Source organism: Galendromus occidentalis, unplaced genomic scaffold, assembly GCF_000255335.2.
Source record: "Galendromus occidentalis unplaced genomic scaffold, Mocc_1.1 scf7180000076951, whole genome shotgun sequence".
In the NCBI taxonomy this organism is placed as follows: domain Eukaryota; kingdom Metazoa; phylum Arthropoda; class Arachnida; order Mesostigmata; family Phytoseiidae; genus Galendromus; species Galendromus occidentalis.
The window spans coordinates 370,041-397,098 of record NW_003804940.1 but is presented as its reverse complement, the minus strand read 5'-3'; the positions used below and the strand labels follow the sequence as shown (position 1 = coordinate 397,098).

Here is a 27,058-nt window from a genome sequence, read left to right as displayed (position 1 = left end):
CTGGCATTCCGAACGTTCGGGAGGCATTTCTTGAAGCAGTTGAATATGGTGGAAGTTTTGACATCATCCCATGACTCTCTCAGGAACCGGATACCCTGGAGCAAATTTATTTCCTTCACTTGACCGTCCTGTGCCATGGCCCAGTAATGTTCGACCAGCTTTTTTTTGTACAACTGTTTCACGTTACAAATGATGCCCTGGTCCATGGGCTGCGATTCTCGACATTTTTCCGCGCTTTACAACTTAGGGCGGCGAAATCGTTCCAAATTATGAGTTAGAGGAGGTTTTATAAGTTAGAGGAGAGAGTCAACACGGGGTCTATGCTTTTACTTAGCAAACCATGAGAAAAGCGACTCTAAATTATAAGTTAGAGGAGTTTTCCAACTTATAGGAGCTCCAACTGAGCGGCACTTGACTGTATCTGCAATGAGATTCACGGAAACACGAAAGGACTTCCTCAAGCGTTCCTCGTGACCTCTCGACCGATCCTGCATGCAAATTTGGGGAATCGACTCTCGGGTCTGGGGTTCCCTATGGGGACTATCCGACCATACACAAACTGCTGGATGAAGGCGGGGCGATTTGAAAATTAAAGCGTTTTCTTTCTCTGTCAATCGATTCGGGATCCATCCACCTAGCATAGTTCATTTTCAGACGAGGCTTTTTCGAGATTTGACCGTCTCCGGAATGGGCTCGATAGGGCTTCCTCGAAGGCTCTGCAAGTCCGATAGTGAATTACGGTAGGGACGGAAAATTCCCCGTCAATGAGGATCTTCACCCCTCGGGAGGATCTGCAATCATCATTTGTTCTTCAATTCTGAGCTTGGGCGCAGGGTCTTCACGCCATCCTCTGTTCAAGGAGTCCCTACGAGCGCCTGGTCAGATCGGCAACACGACTCGGAGCCTGAAGTCGAATCGCATGTCGTGGGAAATGATCGAGTGACCCATCCGCGTTACGGCCGACTCTTAGCTCCGATGATGATAGCTGCATACAGGGTAGACTAAGGAGAGGCAAAAATCGACTAAGGCTCTAGAATCTCCTGGATGCGGATTCTGACCGCCTGAGAAGGCTTACAAGGTGATTCGCGCGTCCATCGATGGACCGGCCGCCGCACGACCGTCTTCTCGGAGGATTGATAGCCCTTCAGAGTCTAGATCTCACTGAGAAGACACAAATCGAGTAAATCTCATTTATTCGTTCTGGAATCCATCTGTCCCGAAGATTGAGGGAGGTGAATCGTCCCTCGGAAGAGAGCTCCAACCTGTGCGTCAGCTCCCCGATCATGATTGTTCTCTCTACCTTCCAAACAGTCTCCAAATAGGCTCTCCGAGTGATTTCAAGGGATCGATTATGTATGCCCGGATTTTGCTCCCGTCGAACATGAACTCCACGAAGCGTACCGTTCTATTCAGATGGTCGTTGATACCTGAGATGGAATTTCTTGGAAATCCTCAGCGAGGACAGCAATCCGCCCGATATTCACGAAACCGATAGTTTGCTCTTCAATTCAGGATTTACCTCTCATGGAGAAGGGGTTGAAAAACTCCTCTTTTGGAGCAAACACGACGCATCCGTCGGCCGCTGCACAACCTCTCGTGAGTTTGATGTCCGGCATCGCGTTCACGATGTTCCCCGAGGAGCCTTTGCTGCAGCCGTGCCCGCGACAATCTAGCGCGCCATTCGAGGTGTCGGGCCAGAAGGATCCTGAAGTCGGTCATGTTGCCCTTAGTTCCTCGTGAGCAGTTCGGGCCCCATAGGAGCTCCAGCCAAGACGACTATGTGAGTCTCAGGGCGATGGCTGACCTCACGCATCGGCCCAGGGACCAGCTATGAGATATATATTGTCCTGACTCACCGTCCTTAAGCCTCCAAGATTTTGGTCGGATATCCTCAACAACTCTGACCCGCTGACCGTCTGGGAGCTCCGAGTCTCCGACGGCTTCAATGGCGGATCCGTCCGCCCCAACCACAGGCACTTCAGCGGTCCCTTGCGCCGAGGCTCCCGCCACTTGGGCTCCCGCTACTGGGGCTCCCGCCACTTGGGCTCCCGCTACAGGGGCTCCCGCCACTTGGGCTCCCGCTACTGGGGCTCCCGCTACTGGGGCTCCCGCCACTGGGGCTCCCGCCACTGGGGCTCCCGCCACTGGGGCTCCCGCCACTGGGGCTCCCGCCACTGGGGCTCCCGCCACTGGGGCTCCCGCCACTGGGGCTCCCGCCACTGGGGCTCCCGCCGCTGGGGCTCCCGCCACTGGGGCTCCCGCCACTTGGGCTCCCGCCACTGGGGCTCCCGCCGCTTGAGCTCCCGCCGCCGGGGCTCCCGCCGCTGGGGCACCCGCTACGGGAGCTTCCCCGACCTCAGCCTCCTCCCCGGTCGCCCTTCGTCGACCAGCGCTCTGCTCAGGTGCTCTGGCCCCGCCTGTGCGGCGTGATGATCGTAGTTCACGAGGCGGTGTCTCCACATCCAGCTCTGTAGTGAGATCTTCGATCAGGCTATCGAGGAATTCATCGGCCTCTTGGGCTGCTACAGCAGCGTCCTCAGCTGAGCATGCGAGATTCCGTGTGAATTTCGGAGTGTCTCATGAGAATTCAGACTGAATGCAGGCCGAGCGGCCGTATACCTCACACTTACCCGACGCGCCGGCGGGTTCTGGCGATTTTGCCACAGGCGCTGCAGGTTCTCGAACCCCTCCTCCCGACCCTTCCGCTATCTCTGGCGATGATTCTTCGGACACGCGATCTTCGCTACCGACCGGCTTCACAGGTTTTTGAGGGACTCCTTCTTCTTGGGGAGCCGCAACTTTCTCCGCGGGGAGCTCGTCTGCACCTTCTGTTCAAAACAGTTCGAATTTTTGAGGAACCCAGCCAATTTGCAAAAAAAAACATTATTTTGGGGTATGGAAAGCGCACGGAATCCGGAAGATGACTCGAATTCTAAGGTTCCGAATACGCACCAGGTTCGACTGCGGCGTCGTTCGCTCCAGCTCCCTCGACGGGCTCTTTCCCAACCTCGCCTTCAGATGGGATCGGAATCGCGTCTGACGAATCCTCAACATTCTCTTCTTGAGGAACCAATGCCGTCGTCTCTCTCAGTCCTGCCTCGGTGGCGCCCGCTTCCGGACCCGCTTGAGGATCTTTCTCCGCCGCGGGATCCTGACGCGATCCCTCACGGAGTGAACGTCCTGAGTGCGAGACTTCCGAGTTACTAAGATTCCCTTGTTACGCGAGAACAGGGGTCGCTGCGACGTCAGAGAATAATTTGCCAGTGAAGCCCCGGGTCGCATAGAAACTTATTGATTTGGTTTTATTTCGTCGAAGTATTGACAGTTTGATAGAAACTTATTGCGTTGCCCATACTGTCGATGTCTTTCCCCGCTGAATTATTTATTTCTCTACAAAAATACGCGCCGCGCCGCTATACCGAAGCGTCGTCGATCATCCGCAGCGACCGATTGAGGCGGGTCCTCGAGGAATGAGCTCATACCATCGGAGCGTTCATGGCGAACGCGGATCGTAGAGCCGTACGGAACACCGAGGTTTGCAGCTAGCGAAAAGCAGATTCAAGGAAACGTAAGCTGTCGGAGGATCGAGGATGGCACGTGAGCGAAGAAATGCCCATGCCTAGAGGAGCTGATCCCACAGATTGAATTCTGTTTTTCTCGGAACGGGAGTGCTACAGTGTATGCCGTGTCCGCCACTGGTACCGGGACATCCACCATCCGTTTCGGAGCAGGAATATTACGAGAGGGTCGACATTAGGAGATCCACATTCCGAATAGTCTTAGCAACAAATCTCTCTCTTTGCCCAGCTCTCACGATACGCATAACTTACATACGTCCCTCATTCATTTGGACATCCAAGTATGCGTTCCCCGCCGCAGAAGAGAGTCATGAAGCTCCGGAAATTATTCTCGTATTCACTCACCGGAGTCTAGGGGAAAAGCGCTCACACAACCCAGATACAAGAGTATAACAAAAGAGACGGCGAACTTCATGGCGTTCTCAGGCTGCGGTACTCAAATCACTGATTCCACGAGGAAGGATCCTAAATCGCTTACTTTCGAGACGGCTCAGACTTTCCCTATCTGTAAACACAGGAACCCGATACGAAGTCAGAAGGCTGAACTCCAATCGGAGGCTTCACGAATCTTTGATGCGTCAGTGTTTACATCAGAAATTCCTACCGGGAGTCGTTCCCTGAAATTCAGATCTGGATCGTGCTACCTCTCTCGTTAGGAGTTGTTCCTGCGCAGATAGACCGAAGAGGAAGCTGGGCTGCGCAGTCTCTTCGGCATACCGTGATGAAGGCTCCGGAATACACCGGAGGCGCAGTTTGACTACCTGGGCAACGAAATCCGATCCGCGCGATGAGTCTCAGGAACGGGTGTGGATCGCGTCACGCGCTAGAATGACGCCGCTCGATTGACACGACCTTCCAAGTTCAATTTATTCGATGGACGCTCAGGATTTCTTCAGTGTTCGACAAACAGGGTCAAATTCGAGATTCTAGATTTTACGAAACCGTATATTTCTGATCTCGTCACGCTGAGTCTTGGGAATATTCTTGGGGAGCGACAGCGTACTCTCCTTATTTTGAGAGTCGCGACCACGAGCCGATCACGATTCGGATACACTGTTGGAGTCTCGGCTCCCTGCGATCACATAGGTTTGGTCTCGGAAAAATTCATCTCGCCGAGCGAAACAGAACAATTTCTTTTTCCGGGACATCGATGCCTCCTCGAAGCTGTGCGGAGGTGCTCAAACGGTCCGCGGCTGACAACGAATCGATATGCCGTTGAGTGGTCTGAGGATCAGATCGAAGCTCAATCGAAGATCGTCGCTTGCTTGGTCCGTGTGCAGCGTGAAGTTCTTAACGATGTGAGCGAGGAGAATTTTGTCTTCTTGATTCGCGAATTTCTGACCTACAGAAGAAAAATGCATGCTTAGATCCACTCTGGATCGAATTATTTGTATGACTCGAACTTTCCGCTCAAAATGAGGGGCCTCTCTGTCGTACTGGACGCTGGACTAGACCATCGACATCCTGATCAGGCGCGGGATGAACTCTCCACGTCCGTCGGAGATCCCCCCTCAGCTGCCTGTTTTGCACGCTAGGGACGGGCTCCTCCCGGGGGATCAGAAAAATCACAGACATTGACTCCACCGTATATAAATATGTTCACGCCATATCTATCGATATAAATGGACGTCTTTCCCATATATCACTGACCGATGCAGTTTCTCGGTCCTGCAGAGAATGGCACGAAGCTGTAGGGATGCCTGTTTTTCGAGTCGAGGAATCTGGAGGGCTTGAATTTTTCCGGATCCTCCCAGACGCAGGGGTTCCTATGGAGGTGGAAAATGTCGACCAGGCCCACCGTGCCTGAAGGTATCACATGTTTCCCAACGCGGACGGGCTTACTGACATTCCGAGTTATCATTGGCAGCGGGGGGAAGAGTCGCATCGATTCCTGCAATTCGAACGATCGGCGTGTTCCGAGATTGTTCCGATGAGTTAACGAACTCGGAAAGCAGGCCCAAGACTAGAAGGTGTCTCGATAGCAATGATATCCGAACTCGAGATCCCTGTTCCCTGTTCCATGACGAGATCCACGGCGACGAGGCAGAATGATGCGGAGGTGTACCTATCTCGTCTCCTCATCGAATCAAATTGCCTCAGCCGGGAGCTCTCTCACCTTGGTGACAGCCTCGGTCAAGGTCAACATCTTCAATTGCTCCTTCGAAACACTCGCGTCATCAGTGACGACGCTTTCAACTTCGTTGAGCAGTTCTTCTTGCATTTCCGGATGGTGAGCCAGGAGATGGAGGGTGTAGGCCATTGCCGTCGCGGTTGTGTCGAAACCCCCGACAATGAAGGTTGCGACATGATCCCGAACGTCATGACGGCTCAAGAGACCATCTTGGTGCATTTTGATGACGGTATCGATGAAACTCTTCCCCATCTCGTTGTTATTCTCGAGCGAAGCCAGTTTCATATCGATGACCTGGAGAAGGAGGGCCGCTTAGTCTCGATTCTCCGACGCGGCTTGAGACGAGACAGCATCCGAAGGCTATCGAAGACGCGGGCAAACTAGGAACTTCCGTCCGAAGTATCTACAGTCGAGGAAACTACTTTTACAAGGAACCGCGAGCTCAACACCCGTCTGATGCCTGTCAAATGGGGACGGATTCAAGAGGCGGAAAAAGCCCGTTTAGCGGTGGAGTTTACCGGCTTAATCCATTCTTTGTACCGATCGCCGATGCTTTCTTCACTCGAATAGCTAGGATTAAACTAATGCCCTCGCGAAGAGCCCGCTTCACTACTGGTGCTCATTCCGTGGTGACGTGCGGTCGCCCCGCCTTTCGACTTTTCTCAGCGGAGCGTCTTTCCCATCATTTACCTTATATATATAATCGGTAATCCTTAGACTGGCAGCTTCCATTTGGCGTCCAGCCGAAGTATGCCGGAAAACCGAGTCGAACCAATGTGGAATATTTATGATCCTCGCGAGAATCCGGTCAGCCAACCTGCAACAATCCGAATAGTAGATGTCGTGATCCCGAACGGAAAGGATGCGCAGAAGCTGTGATTTCCTTCCCACTTCATGGAGCGTTTGCCACAAACGATCGTCGGGACGACTTATGAAGTCTCAAGAGGTCGAGAGTCGACCTCATCGAGATCAGAAATCATTCATGAGCATAGAGATTCCTACTCATCGCAGTCGCCGAGGAAATTCAGGTGTTCTGGATCGTTCTCGTCCAATCGAATCCCGAAGGCGGTTTCTGAGGAATATTCCATAGAGCGTTAGACAGCTCGGGATGGTTGTCTTCATTCGTCTCGTCCGAGGCGAAGAAAAAGTTTCGACGCGTCTTCGAGCTCTGATCTCTACGGTCTACTGTTCCGGACACTGCTTCGCGAATCACGAACCGATCGGAATCAACCCCGAGAGGATCTCAGCCAGGGAAAGGGCCCGGAGTGACCTCCGGAGCTATCATAAAATCATTGGCATGTCTGGTTGTCAGCGACAGGAAGACTTGAATGCAGTGCGGAGGAAGAGTTCCCATCAAGATGGAACCCGCTGGCGGATTCTTCACAGAACTCAGTCAGGGGAATCCCCGAGGAATACGAGACGCAGCGATACCGCGTGACCGTCACTATGAATCGAAAAACTCCGATTCGATGAATGCGATGTGCACCTACCGAAAAGTATGCTGAATGTGCACATCCGGATCAAGGGGTAGATATCGACTTGCTCATTGTTCAATCGGCGAAGCTTATCGACGAACCGTAGTGCGTTCTCGTTCATGGTTTGACGATAATCGTCCAAAATTCGAAAATGCATCGTGGGCGTGAGCATTTTCCGATGTACCTTCCAGGTGGTATCGCCGGGGCTGAAATGTATTCCAAGAGTCTAAGTTTTATGACAGGCTCGGTTCCCGAAAAGCTTCCCAGAGAAGCTCGGGTCGATCAACGGTGGTCATCGACGCATGACCGATTGTTTGAATAATTCAGTCAATTGTAAAATGAGCCCTTCTGGTAACCTTCCGACGGGATCAACAGGGATTCTTCAGGGCGGACTCACTTGGATAGCAAACCATTCCCCAGCCAGGGTTTGAGGAAATGATGGCTGAATCCCTTGTTGACATTTGAAACATTGGACAAGATTGCTTCAACGCTTTCGGGAGTACACGCGAGAACGAATCCCTTCGGTCCGATTAGGCAACAGACCACAGGCTGATCGTAGTACTGCGGGACCATAACGTCCATCGCTTTGAAGAGCCCTGGGATTCAAGATCAAAATCAAATATTCAATCGGCGAAGATATGTACCCGGGAGCTTTCCTTCGGAATCGCCCACTCTGAGGAACGCACGCCAATGCTGCGGGGCTCCGAACGAATCTCGCCGACTGAGATAGAGACTGGGTCTGTCACTTCCGCTGGACTTTCGATTAGTCCTCAATCATCGGACGGGATGCGAGGATGAGTAGGGACGAAGGCGTTCCTCACTGACCAGTACGCGGATTCCTCCGGACTCGATGTCAAACGAAATACTCACATCGTGGATACATTTTCGTCTTCGACTCGTGCGTGACGGCTTTCTCAGGCTGCTTCTTCACTTTCTTTCTGAGGCGCCGCATCGAGAAGATGAGATCCAGCGGTAACGAACAAGGAAAGCTCTCGTGCAGCCTCGGAATACCTCTGAACGCGTACACAAGCCTCGCGATTTCGAAAACGTAGTACCCGATCACCGCGAGCACGGCACAGAGAGTAATATCCAGGAGGATCGTCATTTTTGAAAATATCCAATGCGGCCCACGAAGATGACGATTCGGTGCACTTCTTTCGAGGCTGTTTGTTGTGCTTCGAAACGAGGCGGCAGACGTTCTGTCGTGCTCCTTAGAAGTCGCATCGGTACTCTTACAGGAAACACGTCATAAACGAGGAACCAGAGGAGAGAGACGTTATCTTTGTCTTCTTTCGGCAAGCATCATTTACCTTCTGTTGAAGAGTAGGAGGAAACCGATCGAGCGATCCGAAAGGGTGATCCCTGAGTGACGTTCTGACTCCAAGCGAGCTGCGAGAGAAAGGGTTCAACTATCTCACATCGACTTATTTCGTCATTTTCCGATCCAACGTGTTTATGGCGAACCGACCTCCCGATATCGGCCTCATCTTCGATCTTCTGCATTCTTGAATTCGACTGATTCTCACACCGACTCCGGTCATTAATCTCCCACCGGTGCAGCTCGTCGACGGATGGAAGCGAAACCTTGCTCTACCAAACTCCCCGTCTCCTTTCAGATCTGAAAGTGGAATGCTTGGGGGCTCCCTGACCTACTGATCTGAGATCATTTTCAGATTCGCGAGATCAGTCAGCTCCACGTGCGGGATCGGCAGACATCGGAGTACGGGCTACACAGCGTCGAACGCGATGACATCAGCTGTTATCACTGTTCCATTAGGACTAATTGAACTTACTGGCCAGAGTGAACGCTTCCAGGTGCTCTCCAGGAGAACTCCCAGCTCAGTCGGGACGCGGTCTGCGCCTCATGCTCGGGAAACACTAGTTTGCGTCATTTCTCATGGAAGTGAGAACTTATCCCGCGGACAAGTCCTTCATCGAAGAGCCTCGGAGGACTTCAAGTGAGAAGGACATAGGCAGGAACTCGTGAAGTCGACGATCTCATCGCTGTTCGGATCAAGCAGGAACTGTATTTCATGGATGACCGCGTGCGCGGCAATTATACGGCAGACAGTGAGCTGTCAAACTCGTCATGATGGACTCTGCATCGATCGCTCCGTCTCTTGGCTGATGATTCACGATATGCAATGATTAATAGACTGTGCTGCGACCCCAGACAAGGCAATTTGTTGCACAGAGACCGGTGCACGGGACTTCCTGTCTGTTGAAGCCGCGAACTCGCAGAGAAAATGACTCCTCCCGAACACGGAGATTATTCCAATCAATCGTCCAAGTGTCCCGATATTATATATATATACTTCGGTGAGGTACGGATTCGGAACGTATCTGAATCTGTTGAACGCTCCGGAGGTTTTCATCCGGAGGAGTCGGATCCGCACTGGAGGTGAGGTATAGCTCCGAGACATTGAACGACGGTCATTGAATGCGTATCGCATATTGAAATTTAGCTACGGATACACTGGTCAGATACATCGGAGCGAGGGAGGAAGTTTCCGAAAATGATGGTCGCTGTCTTCTGACGCACATTAATCACGAAGTCCTCGAATACGTTGATGTCGAGTGAGCGCTTTCTCGTGTTTCTTCACATGTGTATATTCTGGATGGGCGTAGCTCGGATAAAACCATGGTCGCCGTGAGCTGCACGAACATCGGAGATCTGTTCGAAATGAGCCTCGATTACGCTCGACTCGACTTCACACCTTCCGACCTTTCCTGGTGGCGTCGATTGCGGCTTTCCATGGATCCTCAGCGAATTTAATTTCGATTTCCCTAGAGAGTGGTCCGGAACCCACTGTGAATAAGACAGCTTCCCCGAGTATTTCCGGAAAGCTTCGGGCGACAGTGGTTCCACCGGAGACCCGATGTTTCCCTCTGATGAGACGACGACACACAACACATTCTCCCATCCGGTTCAACCCTCTTCTTATTTTTCTGAAAGCGTTCCGAACAAAACAACCGGATTTCACAAAACTCTATACAGCCAACGAGAATTCAGCCTATAATTCCGGGATTTCTGCTTCCCAGGCTCACTGTCACAGACGGCGCGGATCTTCTAAGCGTCCGGGGCCAATCGACGTCATTTTCAGGAAACTTTGGCCGATCGGGAAAAGATTCCTCTTGCAGTTCGAAACGAGGATGACGGCTCATACCGCCTATGACATTGGCGTGGAGGCTATTTCCAAATCCATGAGAAGCCCGATCCCCAGCGGATGTCACCGATTAAAGAGGCAGATTGGTATTCTGCAGGAGCTTTTGACCTACTAGCACAAACAAGCTGCTCATGAATTGCTCGATGATCACGGGTGAGACCTGAAATTCATTCGTAGGAGAGCCCGCGGATCTCGAGAATTGAAAACTTTTCGAGAACCCTCTCGGAATGCAGTCGAATGATTCCGGGTCCGATCTTGCCTTTGCGATGGTGTTGAAGCCGGTCCCGAGCAGGGCTGAAGCTGGGCCAGCCCCGCTGAGCTCCATCTTGAAGCCTCGCGTGCTCCAAACGACGACCTTAGTTATCTTGGGCTTCAAACCAGTCTTCCGATCTCTCGCGACGTACAAGGTAATGTTCACCCCTAGAAGCTTACATGGCCGAAATATTTTGATATGATTAGAGATTGCTCCAAACCATTTCAATCTACGGCGAGGAACTTTGCCTGGACATTGAACTCGTGAAATACCTGGGCTGACTCGCTCGCGAGATCCCGGAATCTGCGAAGGAAGCTTTACCTTGAATCCGATTTTGGCTTGGCCTCCAATCATGTACAGGGCCAGGGGCATTTTGTAGTCGTAAACGATTTTCACGTCGCGAATGGCGACTGGTAATTCTAGAGACACGTATTGCGCGTCGATTTCGCAGTCCACATTGATCTGGCCCTGCAAGATGATGAATTGAATTTCGGTGCCTCGAGGCCCTTAGTCGCAGTCCCGCAGTAGGCTAGGTGCGGCGACGCCTACACCGATAGCAACAAATTCAGAGCTCCCCGCGAGCATCACATTATAGCTGACGATTCTGAGCTGGAGTATGGAGTTCCGCGCAGAACTAAATTCCGCCGAGCAAACTTAGTTCAGCCTTGGTAAATGCCTCTCCTATCTTCCTCGTCCGCCCACTTGAACCAGATTCGGACCCACGCAGTATTGAGATGAAGGAAGTCGACGCTGTCTTCCGGCGATAACTGGGAATCCGCTTCACGAGCCGCTCTCTCTCCCTTATTTCTTGTTTTCAGACCGCAGCGACGGCGGCGGTAGATGCTGTAGTGGTCATCTGAACGACTCCCCTTAGGAAGGCAAAGGGGCTCGTCGTTTCTTTCGCTTTTCACGTAACCTAGATTCAGAAGCGACCGCACGGAGATCCACCTCATAAATCTCGGAGCGTTTATCCAGTTAGGATGTGGGCTCGTCCGGTTTCTCTGGCCGAGCTCGCATATTCGTCAGCCCGCGGCTCGCACCGAACTGGTTGAATAGCTCTAAGTTGCGTGGTCGAGCGAACATTCATGTGTATAGAGATGTCCTTGAAGGCTACCGAGCTCTCACCCGGTTCAAACAACATCGGATGAACAACTCCGCATAAACACAAGGGATAAGAGCTTCTCTTAGCCGCCGTCAGCTTCCGAAGAAAATGCTCACCACGCTTAAGTTGTCTGGGAACTCCTCTAGACAGAACATCTTTAAAAGGTGTTCGGATGTCGCCCGGTTCAAACTCACTTGGAAAAAAACGTTTGCCACGCCGTATGCGTCTCCATTTTTCAGGTCGAATATTCCGATATTGGCCGCGTCGCCCAATTTGATCGGTTCCGAATCTCTCAGAGTCTGTCGATTGGCGTCCACGAGTCTTTGAAGGAAGTTCGTAATAAATTCATTTCCAAGGCACAGCAATCGTTCTTGTCGACGCACGCGTGTGTGGGGAGGCAGAGCCGTCGAGTTCAAGGAAGCATCGGCGGAGCATGGAGTTGAAACTCGAAACAGCACGAGACACAGAACGAAATCTCGGGAGGCAGAGTTCGGAAGCATCTCGCGAGTTGAAATATCGAGCCGTTCCTCGACTTGAAATATCGAGTCGTTTCTCGAATTTTTGTGAACGAACAATTTGTAATTTCGACCCATGAATTTGAATGAAGGAACCGCGCTGACCGGGTCACGGCTGCGTCAACGCAATCATTGACGGAAAATATCGGAAATTATTCTGCAGTCCTGAAGAGCTCTGATTTGCTATCGAATATCATTATCCCCGCTTCCATCCGAATCACCGAATGCACAGCCTATTCGGAGTCCCCCCAGGCCAGCTCCACATGCCTCGGAATTCGACTTGCATAGCTCAGCGCGTACACATGTGCATCGAGGAAGGGGTGCCATAAGAAGTATCGCTCTGATTTTCTAGAATCGACACGGCGCAATCCGATTCCGATGGGGCGGAGAGAGTAACGGAGACGACAAAACGCCCTGATCTCGAACTCGATTCTCGAAATGCTTTTCTGCGCTCCGAAGAATTAGAAATGATTGAACTGAAACCAAGGGAAGAAGCGGCGCCCGAAAAAGTAAACATCGGTGGGGAGGGCCTTCCATGTCCGTGCTGGCTTAGTGTCGGGTCAGCGAACGAATTTGAGAAACTCATGCCCCAGATGGAGCCCGGCGCTCACAGGGAACACCTCTTTCTGGAGCGTTTAGAGTAGGTTCCATCGCTTGTATGCCCGTGATATGTGCTCAAGTGAGCAGAAAACAGTGACGAACTTTCAAATATTTGTTCCCTCCTCTGTAGGTATAGTGACGTCTATCGGAGATCTCCACCGCGCAAGCGGAAACGAAAGATAACGGAAGATGCTGAAGATCTCGTCGAGAAGAGAACTGCCGCCAACACCATGGTGAGGAAGAATCAACGTCAAATTGCCTTTGTATGTTGTCGAGTATTTCAAATCAGTTCGGAGGAGTGCAACTGTTTGAACGAGTCGGAACCTTTGTGCAAAACGAGTGACAGCCAATGCTAGTGTCTACATGAAGGATGGTCATCACAACGCACTTCCGACGCTTAACGTGTATGAAAAAGTTCAAACGTGCAAGGAACGAGCTTTCGCTCATCCCGATACGGACGGGCTTCTTACACTCGCGCGATCCTCGTTGATTTCCCATCGATTCGAAAATCCTCGCTCTGTTCCTTTAGGCGGTCCGTATCTTTCCCCGGCATTCTATCATGATCTCTAGACTCTCGAGTCGAAAACGATAAAGCTTTTTCTTGGCGAAAAAACGAGTCCGGCAGGATTCGAACCTGCAATCTCCTGATCCGTAGTCAGGCGCGTTATCCGTTGCGCCACGGACCCATGGTGCTAGCCCGAGCTCTCGCCGGGCTCGTTTAAGAGCTCGCCTGCCCGCTCGCTCTGACGATGTCTTCTGGCTTCTCTCAACCAGGCGCTCATGTGGCGGCTTCCCCCGATTATCTCCAATGTTTCCCAATGAAATTCCTCGAATGATGAATTATGATCCGGTTCTGATACCACCGCGGACTCAAAACTTCATCGAGTCCAATCTCTCGAGAATGGATAGAGTGGGCCAAAAAGAGGAAAGACTGCTTCGTGGAAGTGGACACCGCGGGGCATGAGGACGGACATCGGCAGCGGCGGCAGCACGAGGAGAACTTCCTCTTGAGAACACTCGAAACGACCACAAGAATAACACTTAAAACCTCTCGAACAAGAGCACTGGCAAGCCCCTAGGGGCAGTGTAAACTTGAACATTCGCCCTCGGCGTCGTTTTTGCGTGCGAGACGGCAGCTCTGACGAGGGAGAGAGAGCCAGCGAGCGAGCAGGCAGCCGAACATAACCTTTATGCTGGAACTCCGATGAGTCCTGTGCTCGGGTTCATCGTTTTTGGTCTTCTCCTACCTCAGAGTTGCTCCGTCTTATCCTCTCGTGTCTCTCATTCGTTGAGACAGATCTCTCTGCTCAAGCGACCCGGACCGATAGAATACGTGGTGCGGAGAGAAGAACCGTTCCTGTCTCATCCTCAGGAGCTCCCTGGGACGAGTTTCGAGCCAGCCGAAGGTCACGACGGGACCTTCTCTCTTCCAGTGTGGAATCTGTGGAGTCCCATTCCGAAGACCTACTCAAACTCGCAATACCATATGATAGAGTCAGGCTGATGAATAAAGCACTGAGAAAGACTTTTCCCCCCCCAGGAACGTCGTCGGATGGAGCGTTTGAACACCGCCTTGGATCGACTCCGCGAGATTATCCCTGCTGCGTCCGACAAACGCGTCTCGAAGATAAAGACTCTCAAAATGGCGATCGCTTACATAGATTATCTACAGGTACTCTCCTAGAATATTCTCCCGATCTTCGGAACTTGATTCCCTGGATCCTGTGCGATTGCAATCTCATTGGGGGAGCTGAAAGGCGATTGATTGAATGCCATCGGCTTCTTAGTGTCACATGAAATCCGTCACAGAAATAATCAAAAATCGATCAAGAGGGGTGATGACGAGCAGCGCGAAGGTACATCGATCCTAGTTCAGTTAACCAGCCAATCTTCAGTACGAGACTGAATGAATTTCTCTTCTTCGCACAGAAACTCCTGCTCCATAATGAGCCATCGGGCTGGGAACCGCATTTCCCCTACAAATATCAACAGCGGTATTACGAATACCCACATCCTCACTCGCCACTTGATGGGTCATTGAGCTCATATTCCAATCCTCAATAAAGTTTTTGCGGCCGGAGATCGTGCTTTCTTCCTCTGCTGCTCCAATTCCAAGCCAATCCTGCTCGGTCGACTCCCAGCTGATCCCCCGCCTCGGTGAAATGCTTTGTACTGCTGTCGAACAAATACGAGGTCCACGGACACACGAGGATGTTCGGAAAGATGCAGTCTGGCCATGCGGTACGGGGCAATTGTGAGGGGGAACGGATTAATGAACGAATTGATCGAAATCGCTCGAACTCCATACGGCCCTCTGCGTGGTATGTCACGCGGGTTTTGCTGGGTGACCGAGAGCGACTGTATATGAGAAAGTCAGAGGAATGTCCTTTAAGCAATATTTCGTTTACCTATAATTAAGGGTGTTGGTCACCTGTTCCAGCTGGATGGATGGCATGCAGGTTCGTAATGCAATTAGTTCGGACCGCGTGCTGCACCATCACCTCGCAGGAATTCGGTCGATTTGCCGATCGAACGCTTTTTAGAATCACGGCAGGTATGCGCTGGAAAGCGCTTGAAGCTTTCGCGGATCATACGGACCAAGAACAGTGAGCGGATCACCGTGCGGAACGCGGATGACTGTCCACCCTCGGTGGTGAATCGAGTCCGCCCCTCCCCGTATGTGGCTTGTCGCTCCTGACCTTTCGTAGAGGGAACACCGTCCGCTTTCCAGTTCACGAATGCAAACTAAAGGGAAGAGGGTGATTTGGGAATCCCTTTGCAGGCGAGTTCTGGTCGAACTGAAATGCATTCCCTCCCAGCAGAGATAGGGGAGGGACCACAGGGCGAGATATGATTAGATTCGGTGTTGAGAGAAAAACGAAAATCACTCCTGTCCATCGTTCCCTTTATTCATGGATCCCGGGGTGGGGCTTCGTATCCGTTTAGCCTTCTTAGGAGAAATTGGAACTCCATTGATGATGATAAATCATGATATCGAGAAAGACCTCTTCACCGCCGCGTGACAAGTTCGCAACGGAATGGTGGGCAGAGAGGTCGATTGCGTCGGAAAGTGTGCGTTTCTCCAAACTCTTTTGGAGCAAGGTTGATATAAGGTATGAGTCCAGAGTCCACCAATGATGGTCGGCATCGCGTCTCCCGCCTCCTCTACAAAAGATCTTGCTATCTCCATCGAAGAAGCAGCTTCAATTTATGAAACTTTCGGTGGATTGATCGACCATAGGAATCATTTTGTTGAGCGAACGTGTAGAGTCCAGCGTCCGGAATGAATCGGCGAATTTTCTCTCGGAATCATATCTGAGGATTCCTGAATGTATGACGCACTCGCATCTCTCAACCAACCTGTCTATGAGGCTCGAAGTTTACATGCTTAGTATTCATAGCAGATTGACACAACACAAAATAAATTATAGCTTTGGTTTTCGTTGTACATTTCAAGCATTTGAGCAAAAGCTCATAATGATGGATCGTATACGGACAGAATTCCAAGCGGAGATTTCAATCTTAGAGCAGCAAAAGTCAATGCGTGAACCATGCACTGTAGATACACACTGCTCATGATCAGCCGAGGATATTCTGTACAGATGAAACCGTAGGTACGTCTAGAGGCGAAAAGTCTGATGAGAACGATACTGATGACGACACCATGAAAGTTCCGCAGGTCGCTGCGGATCAAGCTTAGTCGGACGACTAAGCCAGCGGCTCCGCATACAGCTCGACGGCGGAAGGGTCGATATGTCAAACTTCGTAAGAGGATCTCGATGAATGTGGCGGGGCAGTACACGGGACGGCCCATCTCCACAGAGCGCCTGATCGATGAAAGAGAAAACATAAATTAGGGGTGAGGATCAAAATGATTTCCATACGTCCGCGCCATGAGTTGAAAGAGCTCCGTGACCTAGAGATTCTTCTGATGATTGTCCCGCGGAATTCCGGCTCGGAACGCGGTAGATCTCTGATCTCATAATTATGTCTGGGCATGTGACCCAAATGAGAAGTCGCGCTCAGATTTGCGATTTCGAGTACTAGCTATTTTCACGCAACAAGCGATTAGTACCTCGGCCACACACGTCACGCATGCTGCTACGGCATGATTTGCTCCTACGTTGACTAGATGAAGCGGGGCTCTTTGTGTCTGGCTGGGGTCCGTGCATCACACTGCTCAGCTGATCGAGGAAAATCACCATCACGAACAAGCCGAAAAGGAGACACTCCACCAAAAATATCACCTGAAAATTAGATGATTCAACTCTTGGGAGCCCATCGGTCCGAAGTTTTCATTCCTGTCGCGTACGCGGTCGCAAGTCTCAATCGAGATGGACGTTGCTTCGACAGAAATGTCTCCGTCGGGAGGGACGGACGAAGTCGAAGAAGCGAAAAGCCCCGACGAAATCGGCCGAGAATTCCCCCGATCCTATGAGCGATATGATTCGTAGTGAAACAGCGGACTCACCGTATGAATGAGTCTATTCTGGCGGTATTCAGATAGGGGAACTCCCTCCTCTTCGGCTTCCTCGAGCTGCCAAGATAGGAAGACCACAAGCGATCCATACAAGCATGTGACGGCGGTATATACGAGGAATTGCAGGAAATATTTTTGATTCAACTCGCCAACGCAATTGTTGATCCTGAAGCGTAAAATAATATTGGAAGGAGCCGCAGCGAACCCCCTCTTCGATACGATCATGACCTGATCCGAACACCGATGAACTATTGCGGACAGCAGGGCTGGGGAGACCGAACGACTCATGAACGATGAAAACGAGAACGGCAATCGTGGAGGAAGTTTGAATCGGATATTTCTTGGCCTCTCAGAGTATGTCTAGTGGATTTCTGTTCCACAGTATCAAGCCACACTGAGTCATCTTTTGTTACCATGGACAGTGATGATCCATTCGTCTGATGCATCGATTACAGATACGGCAATGATGAGCATGCGGCGGCCGGTATGTCTCACATCGAGCGCAAATCGTCCAGTCGCTATTCTGTAAACGGACAGAGTACATCGGAGATATAGCAGGGAAGAGTTAATCGGACAAGTTTACATCATCCGGAGCCGGTGATGAGATGTCTATCACCGTCGAGAGTACAAGCTCGAGGCAGCACCGAAATCGGCCCTTCATCCGGATTCGAAAAATGACCGGAGAAAGATTCCCAACGACGAGTCCTCATCGCACCCTAGTAGCGTGAGAACACCACCAAGAGGAATGAACGGTGACTCACCAATTTGTAAAATTGTATCTGTAAATGCGGAACTTTCGCTGACTACGGGTCACGAGCTCATGAGAGATAGTGATTTGAGTCTGAGTTCATGCTCTGAATATCTCTCAAGGTTAGTCGAGACGTATTTGACAGATTTTCAAGTTTGGGATCGAGAGCCCACACAGTCTCCCGATCTTGTGGGCGACATGCGGTCGAACCGAACATCCGATTCAACCACAGCAAAAAATACTCGTTGCGTTCCTTGCTCCGGGCAAGTCCGACGAATGTTCGTTGGGAGCTCGAGAATTTCGATTCATTCGAATCGACAGTATTCGGAGACCGGGTGCTCGATCGTCGGTAAGGCGGTGAATGGCCGGAAGTTTCAACTTACATTACTCTGCTGCTGAAGCACGGTGGAGAAATCTATGTGCGTTTTGGGCAACGGAACGACGCCCGGATCCCCGAAACTCGCTTTCCCGTGGGCCCAAAGAGCGAATGCGAGACAAACGTTGAAGACCGTAACATGCACGTAGGCCCATAGGCTGAAACGTAGGCGTCCGTTACTACATTCTGTACACCTAGGGAGGTCAAACGCGTTTCGAGCCCCGAAAAATATCTGCAAGAACCAACTCAATGCCCTCACAATAGTTGAAGGAAATCGTGGTCCGGCCCATGGGTTCGGACACCTGAACAAGAGAACATGCGGGCCTCCGAGCGCCACGGAAGATTCTCCGACAGGGGGCTCGGCTAGACATGAAAAAATTCGAGCGCAAAATTCCAGGAGCAAGACGGCAGAGAGTTCTTCTCTCAGTTGTTACACCCCTCAGCTTATGGGAGCAAAGGAGCATTATCCAATTTGGGAGTACATCTTTTGCGATCTCTCCTAGGTATCAGCTGATCAGATACAGTCACTTCGTCTACACCGTCGGTACCCCCGGCGTCGGACACTGTCCTCAGCCTTGGATTCGAAAGGAAGCGCTGTTTTTTCTACCGAGCTTTGTCGCGGTCAACCTTATTGAAAGTATGGTAGATGCTCGAGTGAGCTATGAGCTATGTCGCACATGTTAGCTCATCATCGCTAGAGAATGCGGACTCGGCTCGCGTTGACGACGAACGACGAGCGACGACGGAGATAGCCAGAGGATTGAGCTTCCGAATGAATTCGAATTCAGAGCCATAGAATCTGCTTTATACTCCTCCCTGCTGGCTCATTGGGCGATCGAATGTCTCCGAACTCAAACAGAGGACCCTACAACTGGTCGGAGTACCTGTCAGACATAACTGGGATGATCATCCAGACTATGAGGGCATATTCTCCGTAGGCCACACATCCGTAGAGAAGGCATAGGCATAGGAGACCGCACACGTCTACACCCGTCATTTCTGGAGACTCTCAGACAGAGGCCATTCCTGCCAGACTGGACACCGGCTCGAGCGTGTGCCGTAGTTCGATCCGCTGAGCACTCGGCAGAACTTGAATCACCATCTGACGTCTCTAAAAACTCGGAGCCAAAACGACGGACTCCGGGCAGTGCGGTGTGCCCTGCGCGGGATTCCATCGAGCGGAAGTGTCTCACGGCGCGACGTTGACGTCGTAAGATACCTGCGCCGATAAAATGACGAGAGCGAATTCTATGACAGATGGAGGATGACATAGAAGAGAATGTGAGCGGTTGAGGAATCTTGAGACGTACGAGACGTCCGCGTCGCACCACATGTCGGGCGCATGTCATTTATACATAGATTCCAGTTGAGCCGAATTAGTCGTCATTCGAGGAAAAGTTATTGCTCGCTCGTTCCGGCCGTCGGCACGAGAGCTTTGAGGGCATCGGTTGATTTGCTCTGCGGCAGTAAAACATCTTGACGGAACAGACTCACATCGCAAATACACCCCACGTCCGCGAATTCGAGCATGGCTCCAATTTTGAGAAAGAAAATCCTGCGTTTCCATGAAGACTATCTGACTTCAAAGCGGGAACCGTCGCGCCATCGAGACGCAAAAAATAGGACAAACCGACGAACGGGAGAGTCTGTTTTCGGAGAAGTTTTCGGCAGATCTGACAGAAGCGGACCAAGTTTTTGAGGGATCGGGGGCGAGTTCGGTAGTGCGGTCGAGTCTGTGGTCGGCTCTCCTAGTCTAAATGACTTTCTGCTTTGCGACCGAGAGAGAGAGAGAGGCTACAGAGAGACGGGCATCGGATAGAAAAAGGCCATGGTTTTACAGCTAGCTTCAATGAGTGGTTTCTTTTGGTTTCGAGATGTTCGCCTGCTTGCAAGCTCGCAGCGGCGACGCCGACGGCGGCGCCCTGATTCAGGTGGTTACCGAAAGCCTTTGACGCCCGTGTAGCTCGTTTCGACGCTGCTCTCGGCGTCGGATCCTAAGGCCGTCTCTCTTGTCGACCCGGAAGGCCGCCAAGCTGGAGTGAGAGCCTTCGTACACCTTCGAAGCTAGAAGGACCCCGGCTCTGAAGGACGGAGAGTCCCAATGCACCGCCGGCTGCTCGGTTTTATGCGCGGCACTAAGTGTGGCTTCGAACTCGAAGAGCCAGCGTTGAGCGCCCTATGCGGCTTAGCGCGGCGCTAACGCGGACTATCCGGACCGTCTCGAATTTCTCACACGGCAATTCTCATCCTCCGTGGGCTATGATGGTCAGAGTTGGCTGTTTGATTTGCGTGCTCTATCGCTTCCGGAAACGAAACGACCGAGGTCTCTCCGATCGAGGGAACGCAGCAGAGATACACAGCCCCTCTGCGGTGCTCGAGCGTCGTTCACGAGATCGGTTGCGAGCGGGATCTCGGTGGTTGGCGATCGGGCTTCCCAGAACCACCATCCTCTAAATAAGGCTCGACGGTGTTCATAAAAAGTTCATTCACGAGTTGACGCCACCGAAAAGCGCTCAGGGTGCATATGCTCAGTTGCGTCGTCAGATGATGTCGAACATGGACGATGACGCTGTTCTCGAGCTTTTCAGCCGGAATGCTTGAACTGCGTTGGAGCACCGTTGGCGCAGGGGGTGAACGATCCGATATTGACTCGGGTCCGTTCTATGTGGGTTGGGACTTTCACGACGATAAGCTCTCGTGGATCCGACGGCGCTTATCGCGGAATCCCGCACCATGAGCGCAGTCGATTCCTTCGAGGTCGTACGGGCGGGGGCATAGATACTCCATTCCACGCAGGGAAGCAAGTGAAATACAGACAGCTCCTCGCGGGCCCTCGATGCGCCTCTACTGATCTCCGAGTAATCGCATGAGACCCCGGGAGCGGAATGAATCTGCTCTTCCAAAAATAATGCGGACCGAAACCCGGGTGACGATTTTGAGAGGCAGAATCCATCGCTTCCTGGAAATCAGGATCAGGCAGTCTCCTGCTCGCAGGACAGAGTGATGACCGGACTCCCCTCGGCAAGAAGATCTCATGGTGAAGCAGAAAGCCCGGTCTGATTGTATCGCTCGACGCGTTCGATGCGTCAGAGTCGGTCCAGGATGCCGCGCCTCTTCGCGCTAGCTTTGCCGAGTATGCTCTTCGTAGATCCGTACGCGCAGCTTTTTTCTAGACAGACCTGCGGGATGCGTCATGGAGGGACCGGGGTGCTCCGAGATCGTTCCGAGGGACTAGGAACCGATGAGAGCCGGTTCCAGCCACGGATGGGAATTCCGAACTTGAGATGTTTTCTTCTCTTTCTTGGAACGAGATACTCAAGCTCTTGACTGACTGAGCTCGACTTGAGCAGCAGAACGACTTCTTGGATCTCCATTCGTGTGCCATCTCGAAACTGCCAGCCTCGACGACAAGGACGACCAAGCTCCCCAAACGTCAAGGAGGCCGGTTCGAGGCTACTCCGACGCCGCGCCGTAGCCCATTTCGGCTCGAGACAACGCAGCCGGGGTCGCTCGACGCGTCGACTACACGGACTCGGGGTGACGTTTCCGAGTCTTCGCGAACCTGACGTCAATCTGATTCTTTTTCTGTCTGCAGCTGCACAGAAAATTCGAGTCTAACGTTGAACACCCAAGTTTTTCGATGGAGTTATCTTCATTGTCGCATCGATCGGGCTTCTATCGATAATAATTGTATGCGAAGAGCGTCGTGCAACTTTCAAGTTCTGAATGCCCTCGGCACCGGGACCGCTCTAGCCGAGGCATTCTCGATGGTATGCCGACTAAGCAAGGAGATGCGCCAGAGGTCCCGGTGAGGAAAGCTCAACTTTCGATTTTATCGCCCCGTGAAGTTCTTGTCCTTCCATTCCCCACGCCTACATAAGGCGGGGGAAATGCTCGATAGTCTCGCTTGTTTTCATCGTATTTCGCGTACTGGCAGTAGCTGTGTGCGGACTCGAAGCATTCTCTACTTTCTCTCGACGGACTTGCCAAGGAAATTTCTTATGCGGTGGAACGGTTTTGTCGCTTCCCTATCCCATTAGGAGGCTCCCCCCCCCCGTTTCTCGGACCCGGAACCGAATGAGCTGCAGTACCCCTGGATCGCCGGCATCCCATTCTCATTACTCCGGAAGATGGAGAGATATATGACTCTTATAAATTTAATATCGTGGGTTTCTCGATGTACGCTTTCGCGGAACGAATGTTCTGAAAATTATTCACTGAGGGCGCTACCAGCGCTCGGCGACCAATGGGAGGGCTCCGGGGAGAGAGTCGACCGGGAAGGTGAGGGTATACAAGCGGACCGTCGTAAGTCTCTACAGTTCAGAACACTTTGGCGACTTAGCTACACGGAGTGGTTTTGGAGAGTTTTCATCGTGCTCGTTATTATCGTGTGCTTTCAATGCTCGTCATCAACAGTGCTCATGAGTGATTGTTAGTTTTGTGCTCGGAAAGATATTCTCGATATCGTTGCGGATACACCAATGCCAATGGTTCTGCAGGCTAATTTGTTAGTCTGGGATAGAAGGGCTCCCGCCTCGCATTTTTTCTCGCCGAACCAAAATATCTCCAACAACAACAACAGCATCAGCAACAACAACCCCCAGAATCAACAACACCTGCCGCACCTTCAGCACCATGTCCTGAACAACAACAGCAACAATCAAATCGTTAGTAATCAGCATAACCATCATCAGCAGCAGCAGCATCTTCCGCCACAGACACCGGACGCCTTCGGGCTGGAGCCCTCCGCGATCAAATTTGAGCAATGGTCTCACGTGACGCATTTGCCGCCGGCACCTGCCTCGTTGTTCCATCCGCTGCAATTGTCGACGTTCGAAAGTCGGGCTCTTCAGCAGCAGCAGCAACAGACGCAAGTCGCGACGCGAAGTCAGACGCACATCTCTGCACTGTACCCTGAAATCCTCGCCATAATCTTCAGCTACCTCGACGTGCCCGACAAGGGCCGGGTGGCCCAGGTGTGCAAGGCATGGAGAGATGCCGCCTATCACAAAACCGTGTGGAGGGGTGTCGAGGCCAGGCTGCATGTTCGGAATCTCGCCAGAACGAATGCCACCCTGTTCCCGTCGCTGGTCCGACGGGGAATAAAGAAAGTTCAGGTGCTGAGTTTACGGAGAAATCTCAAAGAGGTTGTGCAGGGTGTGCCCAATCTCGAGACGCTCAACCTGATCGGCTGCTTCAACCTCACCGACAACCTGGCCAGCAGCGCGTTCTCGAACCAGATCGCTTCCCTGAACTCGCTCAACCTGTCCATGTGTAAGCAGATCTCAGACAATTCGATCGGCAAAATCGCCGGCAATCTCCAGAATCTCGAAACTCTGGACTTGGGCGGCTGTTCGGGCATAACGAACGGCAGCCTCATGCTCATCTCGTACGGTCTGAAAAAGCTCAAGAACCTCAATCTGAGATCTTGTCGGAATATCTCTGACCAGGGCTTGTCTGAGCTCGCCGGGCTCGGACCGCAGTGTCGGAACGGCGGCGTGACTTCGTTGGAGACGCTCTCTCTGCAGGATTGTCAGAAACTCAGCGACGACTCGCTGGGCTTCATAGCCGCCGGTCTCACCAACCTCAAGTCCATCAACCTGTCGTTTTGCGCCTCCGTCTCGGATAACGGCATGAAGCATTTGGCGAAAATGGCCAAGCTGCGTGAGCTGAATCTACGGTCGTGCGATAACATCTCCGATATGGGCATGGCCTACTTGGCCGAGGGGGGTTCGCGTGTTTCTGCGTTGGACGTCAGCTTCTGTGATAAGATTGGCGACCAGGGCCTACTGCACATATCGCAAGGTCTCGGACACCTAACCAGTCTGTCTCTAAACGCCTGCCCGGTGAGCGACGAAGGGCTCCGCCGCGTTGCCAAAACACTAGCACATTTGAAAACGTTGAACATCGGACAATGTGTCCGAGTGACCGACGTCGGACTGACATCGATCGCCGAAGGACTACAGAACTTGGAATGTATCGATCTGTACGGCTGCACGAAGATCTCGACCGTGGGTCTGAAGAAAGTTATGCAGCTCAAGGGACTCCTCGTCCTGAATCTGGGCCTCTGGCAGAAACGGTGACATGAGGAGGGGGTGGAGCGGTCCACCCCCGCCACTCTGGCACCGACTCCGGCTAAACGAAAGAGAACTCTTGTCGAAAGCAGCAGCAACAGTAGTAGCATAAAGTCTTCCAGGCCGATCGAACACCGTCAGAACACTGCGACCACCAACTACATGGAGCGTTAAGGAGCGACGTGCAATATCTATTCGGATTCCCTTAATGCGTTGATCTGCGGATGACAGAAACATGTTGAAATCAAGGTGTTCCGTCTCCCGACAGTCTCACTGTCCGGCAGGGAGTATCAGCACCGAAATTCTTCCTATCGACCCTGTGAATTTCCCACCGTCGGCGGATTCGAGCGAGACGCCCATCTGTACAGTCTCCATCCGAAAATGTGCTCTCGACCGGGTCTCGTTCGAGGTAGGGGGAATCACGGCGATCCAGGAGACGAACACGACCGCAGCAAGTTCTACGGCTAGGGCAGCGACGTTAACAACGACGACATCGAGTTTAACTCCTCTTTGACTTCTCTGTATATTGTATGTACATCACAGAATGCAGGAGAGCTACAGAAAGAGAAAGCGTACGGAACATTTTTCAGAAGATGGCGGTTTTCTATCGCTAGTCAACAGCAGGGCATTGGAATTTCTTCTTGCCCGGAAGGAATCCTAGTAGTGTTGGAACCTCCTTCTAACTTTCCACGTAGTTCGAATGGGTTCCGACTATCCAAATAGCGGGCCAAACCTGAAACCCGCATTATTGCAGATCTCAACTGTGCAAAGTGTGTGTAAATAATGTATGTTAAATGTTGACAATGAAATCAAGACGAACCAACTCAGAGAGGAAGTGCGAAAAATAAAATCACGACTTGTTATCAACCAACAATCATGCTCTCCGTTTGCCTGCTATGTATTCGATTACCTAGTCTTCCACGTCGGATCACCGTGACGCTTTCCTCTAGCGAGCGACTGGCGACTGGGAGTTCCGAACAGGAAACTTCGTGATAGTATCGCGAACATGACGTCAAAGCTCATCATACAACGTATTCTGTTCAATCGGGAATAATATTATGGAATAGTGAAACCCTTAATTCGACGCGGCTCGAAAGGGAGATATCAGTCGCAGGAAACACTAGAAGAGCTTTGAAAGCGATCGCGAGACATGATAATCCTAGGGCACCGATCGAGCAGCACTACGGTAGAAGCTCGAAGAAATGCTTTTTCACGTATACAGGTTTTGAGCCGTAAAGTTGTCGATTCCGAGCGCATTCGAGTCACGACCGGATCTGCGCCATGAAGTATCGAGCATTATCGAGACAAGCAGCCCTTCGGGAAAAAATCTCCATCGCTAGGGCCCGTCAGAGGAGAAAGTATCAGGATTCCAGGAGTTACTTCGAGGGAACGGCTCCGTGAGTTTGCTTAGAGTTCCGTTCAGGAAGGAAAAGAACGAGAAAAACTGGAACACAGGTGGCAATGACAACCAGCAGCTGACTCGAATTGTGCAGAACTCGTGCACCTGATGATATGGAGGATCAAAAAAATAAGGCTTCAGAATCCGTGGGAATCCTCGGCACTTCGTCGAGCCTAGCAGCGGGACGTCCCGGAGTCCGTTGCAACTCCAGACCACAACTAATCAACTTCAGAAGCGATTGGGAAAGGGCTTCGTGATGAAATTCCTCGTTTTACACCGACTGTGCGATGGCCGAAGAGAGCCCGTCTCGAGTGCTACCGGTCCTCGGTAGGCCGGGAAAAGTCTCTCCGAGATCTCCTGTAGAGGTCCAGGCTTCCAGCGATGATAGTTTTCCAAGCTCTCCGACGCACGATAACAGAGAAGTCTCCGTTTCGTTCTGCGATCAAGTCTCCGGATTCTGTATCAACTGTACTACCGTGTGATATATCATTTTCCGTCGCGGCTGTGCTCCAGATCTGGAGTAAACGAAAAACCCCGGAGCGCAGCTCTGAAGCGAGTCTTGCTCTCTAACACAGGCATACTTCAGAAGCGGCATATGACCCAAATACAATCGCAGCAGCATTGGTCCGAGCTACTGCTGCTGCCGTATTCGTCGTCAAATAGTAAGACCAGTTCCGAAGCCTGGGTTCTGGATTCTAGTTGAAAGAAAGAAAGAAAGAAAGAAAGAAAGAAAGAAAGGAAGAAAGAAAGAAAGACCCAGCAGTCACGGTGGAGCCAGAGAGGCACCAAAACCAGCGCTGTTCTACGCGGAAACCGTGCAGGTATCCTCAGTGAGACTCATCAGACCCGAGTGTCTCGGCCGATATTTTCACGTGTCGATGATGATCTCGTATCCAGTCGGGCATCGGCTTCAGTTCCGTTTGTCTGTTTGATTTGACTCAAAAGCTGCGAATCCCAGAAAGAGTGTTCCAGCGAGCACAGAACTCTCCATGGGAGAGCTTTTGTTCGAGATCCGACGAAGAGAAGGGAGGAGGTTGAAGAGGGGAAGGGGATGTATACAGGTGATCGGGGACGACTGATGTGAAGGAATTCACGCACCGGGGGAGTCTGGCTCGGATCAGAGCAGCGGAGAAGACTCGCTCAAGGAAACAAAAGGGATC

At 51.8% G+C, this 27,058-nt stretch overlaps 4 protein-coding genes, 1 long non-coding RNA gene and 1 other non-coding gene across 6 annotated transcripts; 2 read left to right on the top strand and 4 right to left on the bottom strand.

The window, feature by feature from the left end:
* Positions 1-1,193: 1,193 nt before the first annotated feature.
* Positions 1,194-1,965, bottom strand: LOC108863802 (uncharacterized). Its single transcript, XR_001951154.1, has 3 exons — positions 1,857-1,965; positions 1,520-1,705; positions 1,194-1,427 (listed from the first exon to the last, which is right to left on the bottom strand). It is a non-coding gene; the product is annotated as an uncharacterized LOC108863802 (long non-coding RNA).
* A 2,466-nt stretch (positions 1,966-4,431) lies between these two features.
* On the bottom strand, positions 4,432-8,350 carry LOC100901625 (cytochrome P450 4V2). Its single transcript, XM_018638390.1, has 8 exons — positions 8,055-8,350; positions 7,582-7,780; positions 7,200-7,390; positions 6,712-6,781; positions 6,400-6,526; positions 5,695-6,003; positions 5,229-5,469; positions 4,432-4,920 (listed from the first exon to the last, which is right to left on the bottom strand). The coding sequence occupies exons 1-8, from the start codon at positions 8,287-8,289 to the stop codon at positions 4,757-4,759; spliced, it is 1,536 nt and encodes a 511-aa protein (XP_018493906.1). The 5' UTR covers positions 8,290-8,350; the 3' UTR covers positions 4,432-4,756.
* A 4,464-nt stretch (positions 8,351-12,814) lies between these two features.
* Positions 12,815-14,885, top strand: LOC108863794 (protein atonal homolog 7-like). Its single transcript, XM_018638389.1, has 4 exons — positions 12,815-12,861; positions 12,952-13,054; positions 14,362-14,493; positions 14,751-14,885. Exons 1-4 carry the CDS (start codon positions 12,815-12,817, stop codon positions 14,883-14,885), a joined length of 417 nt encoding a protein of 138 aa, XP_018493905.1.
* On the bottom strand, positions 13,435-13,507 carry TRNAR-ACG (transfer RNA arginine (anticodon ACG)). The gene has a single exon. It is a non-coding gene; the product is annotated as a tRNA-Arg (tRNA).
* Positions 14,886-16,339: 1,454 nt separating the features above from the next.
* Positions 16,340-19,543, bottom strand: Dnz1 (DNZDHHC/NEW1 zinc finger protein 11). The gene is made up of 6 exons (XM_003740491.1): positions 19,310-19,543; positions 18,433-18,583; positions 17,715-17,824; positions 17,293-17,467; positions 16,897-17,068; positions 16,340-16,648 (listed from the first exon to the last, which is right to left on the bottom strand). The coding sequence occupies exons 1-6, from the start codon at positions 19,420-19,422 to the stop codon at positions 16,578-16,580; spliced, it is 792 nt and encodes a 263-aa protein (XP_003740539.1). The 5' UTR covers positions 19,423-19,543; the 3' UTR covers positions 16,340-16,577.
* Positions 19,544-22,748: 3,205 nt separating this feature from the next.
* On the top strand, positions 22,749-25,373 carry LOC100901340 (F-box/LRR-repeat protein 14-like). The gene has a single exon (XM_018638414.1). It carries the CDS (start codon positions 22,907-22,909, stop codon positions 24,506-24,508), a length of 1,602 nt encoding a protein of 533 aa, XP_018493930.1. The 5' UTR covers positions 22,749-22,906; the 3' UTR covers positions 24,509-25,373.
* The last annotated feature ends 1,685 nt before the right edge of the window (positions 25,374-27,058 follow it).

Coding starts and splice junctions, on each gene's coding strand:
- LOC108863794 (XM_018638389.1), top strand. CDS start 12,815: ATGGAGCCCGGCGCTCACAGGGAACACCTCTTTCTGGAGCGTTTAGA. Junction 13,055..14,361: donor GAACTGCCGCCAACACCATG/GTGAGGAAGAAT, acceptor TTCCCCCCCCAG/GAACGTCGTCGGATGGAGCG. Junction 14,494..14,750: donor CTTACATAGATTATCTACAG/GTACTCTCCTAG, acceptor TTCTTCGCACAG/AAACTCCTGCTCCATAATGA.
- LOC100901340 (XM_018638414.1), top strand. CDS start 22,907: ATGCCAATGGTTCTGCAGGCTAATTTGTTAGTCTGGGATAGAAGGGCT.
- Dnz1 (XM_003740491.1), bottom strand. CDS start 19,422: ATGACGGGTGTAGACGTGTGCGGTCTCCTATGCCTATGCCTTCTCTAC. Junction 17,468..17,714: donor ATGGATCATCACTGTCCATG/GTAACAAAAGAT, acceptor TTTACGCTTCAG/GATCAACAATTGCGTTGGCG. Junction 17,069..17,292: donor AGAATAGACTCATTCATACG/GTGAGTCCGCTG, acceptor TCTAATTTTCAG/GTGATATTTTTGGTGGAGTG.
- LOC100901625 (XM_018638390.1), bottom strand. CDS start 8,289: ATGACGATCCTCCTGGATATTACTCTCTGTGCCGTGCTCGCGGTGATC. Junction 7,781..8,054: donor GACGAAAATGTATCCACGAT/GTGAGTATTTCG, acceptor CTTGAATCCCAG/GGCTCTTCAAAGCGATGGAC. Junction 6,527..6,711: donor TTCCTCGGCGACTGCGATGA/GTAGGAATCTCT, acceptor GGATTGTTGCAG/GTTGGCTGACCGGATTCTCG.